Source organism: Trypanosoma conorhini (assembly GCF_003719485.1).
Source record: "Trypanosoma conorhini strain 025E chromosome Unknown Tco_14.4_contig_01364, whole genome shotgun sequence".
Taxonomy (NCBI): Eukaryota; Euglenozoa; class Kinetoplastea; order Trypanosomatida; family Trypanosomatidae; genus Trypanosoma; species Trypanosoma conorhini.
In genome coordinates, this window is record NW_021705469.1 from 1 (window position 1) to 2636 (window position 2636).

A 2636-nucleotide genomic window follows, 5' to 3' on the forward strand; every position below is an offset into this window, starting at 1 on the left:
GGGTCCGTCGGCTCCTTCGGCGCATTCGCGTTGTCGCGCGAGTCGCGGCAGAAGCGCAGCAGCAGAGCCGCCACGCCCACAAGCAGCAGACCGCCAACGACGCCGCCGACGATGGTGCCGATCAGCTGCGGTCGCGTCAGTCCGCGCGCAGCGGGCTTCGCGTACTCCATCGTCGGGGTCACGGCGGGGTCCAGCGCACGGGCAAGCGACCACACAGAAATGCGCGTCGCCCCGTAGTTCTTGCCGCACCCAGCACCGCCGGCCACAGCCGCAGCGCACGCCGTGCCGTTAAAGAATGAACCGTACAGCATGTCCTTCGCGGTGACGGCAACGTTGTTGTAGAAGAAGTCTGTCAGCAGCGCAGCGCTCACCTTGTCCATGCGCGAGAGAACCGTCCGCAGCAGCTGCGTGGCAGCGAAGCCCATCAGCGCCAGCGGCGTCCGTTGCGTGGCGTTGGGCACGGCGGCGAAGAACTCCCGGGCGGTCTCCGACGTCGAGTTCGCGTCGTCCCAGTGCGGCAGGCTCGTCGCAAACACGACGCGGTCAACGCCACCGAACGCGGCAACGAAGTCGGCGTGCAGCAGCACAAACTCGGAGAACGCGACGAACACGCGCACGCCGTCGTGCAACGCCACGTGCCGCGCCACCGCAGCGACGTCGCCGGCCGCAAGGCCCGCCACGAACACGTCGCCCGCCTCCGGAAGGTGCCCCGCCACCGCGTCGCCGCTGGCCAGCAGCGTCGCGGACCGCAGCGACCCGCCAAACGTCACCAGCGACCGCCGCAGCACCTCCGCCACCGCCGCCGCCTCCTCGCCGCGGATCACCGCGTGCGCCGCGCGGACACCCGCGTCCCGGAGGTACTCCGCAAGCACGAAGAACTGCTGCTCCAGCGTCGGCGACAGGTGGATCACGTGCCGACGGAACCTGTTCAGCCGCGGCTCGAGCTGCAGCGGGTCGAGGAAGGCCACACTCCCCACGCCCAGCATCGCCTCCGTCACAACACCCACAACCCCATGAACCCGCCGTGACTGCAGCTCCGACCGCAGGGCGTCGCGGGCATGAGCAAGAGAGGTGGGAAGCGAGGCCATGTTGATCTCAGGTTCATCCCACGAGGCCATAAGGCTGGCAATTGCCGCAAGAAATCCGGTGTGGAGCTCTACAACCGCACGTTGTGCAACAGCGCTATCATTCATTATAAAATCCACCCCAATAAACACCGACGGTATGGGCGTCTTTGAATTATGACAACTTGACAAGCTGAACGTCGTGAGGCCCTCGGCAACCGCCTGCGCTCGGAGGCCCTTCACGAACCGCTTCATGTACACCGTGCGGCCGCCCTGGTTGCAGCGGCAGGTGGCCCCCGTGCTGCAGCCTCGTCTTCGCACTCACCACCGTAGTCGCCAATCACAAGTTCGTCGATTAAATACCGGCGTTGGTTGAAGAGAGACTCCATGAACGACTTGCGGTCCCTCACTCCTTTACAGTCGCTCAGCGCCTGCGCCAGCACCTCGCCGGCAATCCACCCATCAACCATCAGCTCCCCGTCGCCGTCATTATTGAGGAAATGCTCCGTGTCGTTGTAGTCCGTCTGCCCGCTGTTCTCCAGGTAATCCCGCATCACCGCCTGGAGACGCTGGATGGCGTCGTACGTTGCGTCCCTCGCCAGCGGGTTCGTCCCCGTCGCGAACACCTGCCCGGGCACAAACTTGACACCATCATCGGCCACGGCAGCACCCCATATGCGCAGAACAGTTGGGTGCACCGCCGAGGGAGCCAGCAGGTACGCGCCGGCGGTGCGATCGTCCCTCAGCATCCTCGTAACGAATTGCGCGGTGTCTGCCTGCGGCGAGCCAAACACAATCACAGCCTGCGGCCGAGTCGCGGCAAACCGCTCCCACGCATCGTCGAACTCGTTAGGGTCGGCCTCACCACTCGAAGCGGTTTTCACGGCGAAGACGCCGCAGAACTCGTAGCCCATCTTCGACATCACATCTTGGGCCTGCTCATACTCCGTTCTACCTTAAAAATCACCCTGCAGGTACATGAAGCCCAGCCGAAGCACCCGCAGCTGAGCCACGGCGTAGCGGAGAAGCGCCAGCAGCTCGGACTTAGGGCCGGCGCGCAAGAAGTACACATGGGGGTTCCACCCACGCACCGCACTCGACCTAGTGAACGGGGCGAAAGAGACGAGGTCATGGCGAGGCAAGACCGAAAGCGCACTCATAATGAAAGCATCATCAAACTGGGCCAGAAGAACGAGAATGTCCTTTTCTTTCTGCAGCACGTCCTCCAGAACGGTGGCGTAGTTGTCCAGCTTCGCTTCCCTTTCGACAACCTCAACGCGAACGTCGTCCTCAGCCGTGGAGCTGTGCGCCATCAGCGACGCATGCACGCCGGCGTAAAACGCAGTGGAGATAGGGTCGGCTTTGGTGGAAAAACTTGGCTTCAACATCAAAATCTTCACTGGGGTGCCAAGAGCTGCGGCTTTGGCGGCTGCGCTGTGCGGGGGCAACGGAAGCAGCAGCAGCAGAAGGACGAGGAGAAGGAGGCACAGCGACGCCGCAGAGGGCCACGAGCCAAAGTGCGCTCTGCAGCCNCGCCGCCCCAACACACCGCCATCTCACCGCTGCCTTGTG

At 63.9% G+C, this 2636-nt stretch overlaps 3 protein-coding genes across 3 annotated transcripts, besides 1 other annotated feature; all 3 read right to left on the minus strand.

Moving 5' to 3' along the window:
• Nucleotides 1-2: 2 nt before the first annotated feature.
• On the minus strand, nucleotides 3-1319 carry Tco025E_09933 (receptor-type adenylate cyclase; the record flags this gene model as incomplete). The annotated part of the gene is made up of 1 exon (XM_029376735.1): nucleotides 3-1319. A coding segment is annotated over one exon (1317 nt), but the record flags the coding sequence as incomplete, so codon positions are not given.
• Tco025E_09934 (receptor-type adenylate cyclase) lies at nucleotides 1316-1987 on the minus strand (the record flags this gene model as incomplete). The annotated part of the gene is made up of 1 exon (XM_029376736.1): nucleotides 1316-1987. The coding sequence occupies one exon, from the start codon at nucleotides 1985-1987 to the stop codon at nucleotides 1316-1318; it is 672 nt and encodes a 223-aa protein (XP_029223137.1).
• Nucleotides 1988-2020: 33 nt separating this feature from the next.
• Tco025E_09935 (receptor-type adenlyate cyclase) lies at nucleotides 2021-2452 on the minus strand (the record flags this gene model as incomplete). The annotated part of the gene is made up of 1 exon (XM_029376737.1): nucleotides 2021-2452. One exon carries the CDS (start codon nucleotides 2450-2452, stop codon nucleotides 2021-2023), a length of 432 nt encoding a protein of 143 aa, XP_029223138.1.
• A 56-nt stretch (nucleotides 2453-2508) lies between these two features.
• Nucleotides 2509-2565: a microsatellite.
• Nucleotides 2566-2636: the final 71 nt, after the last annotated feature.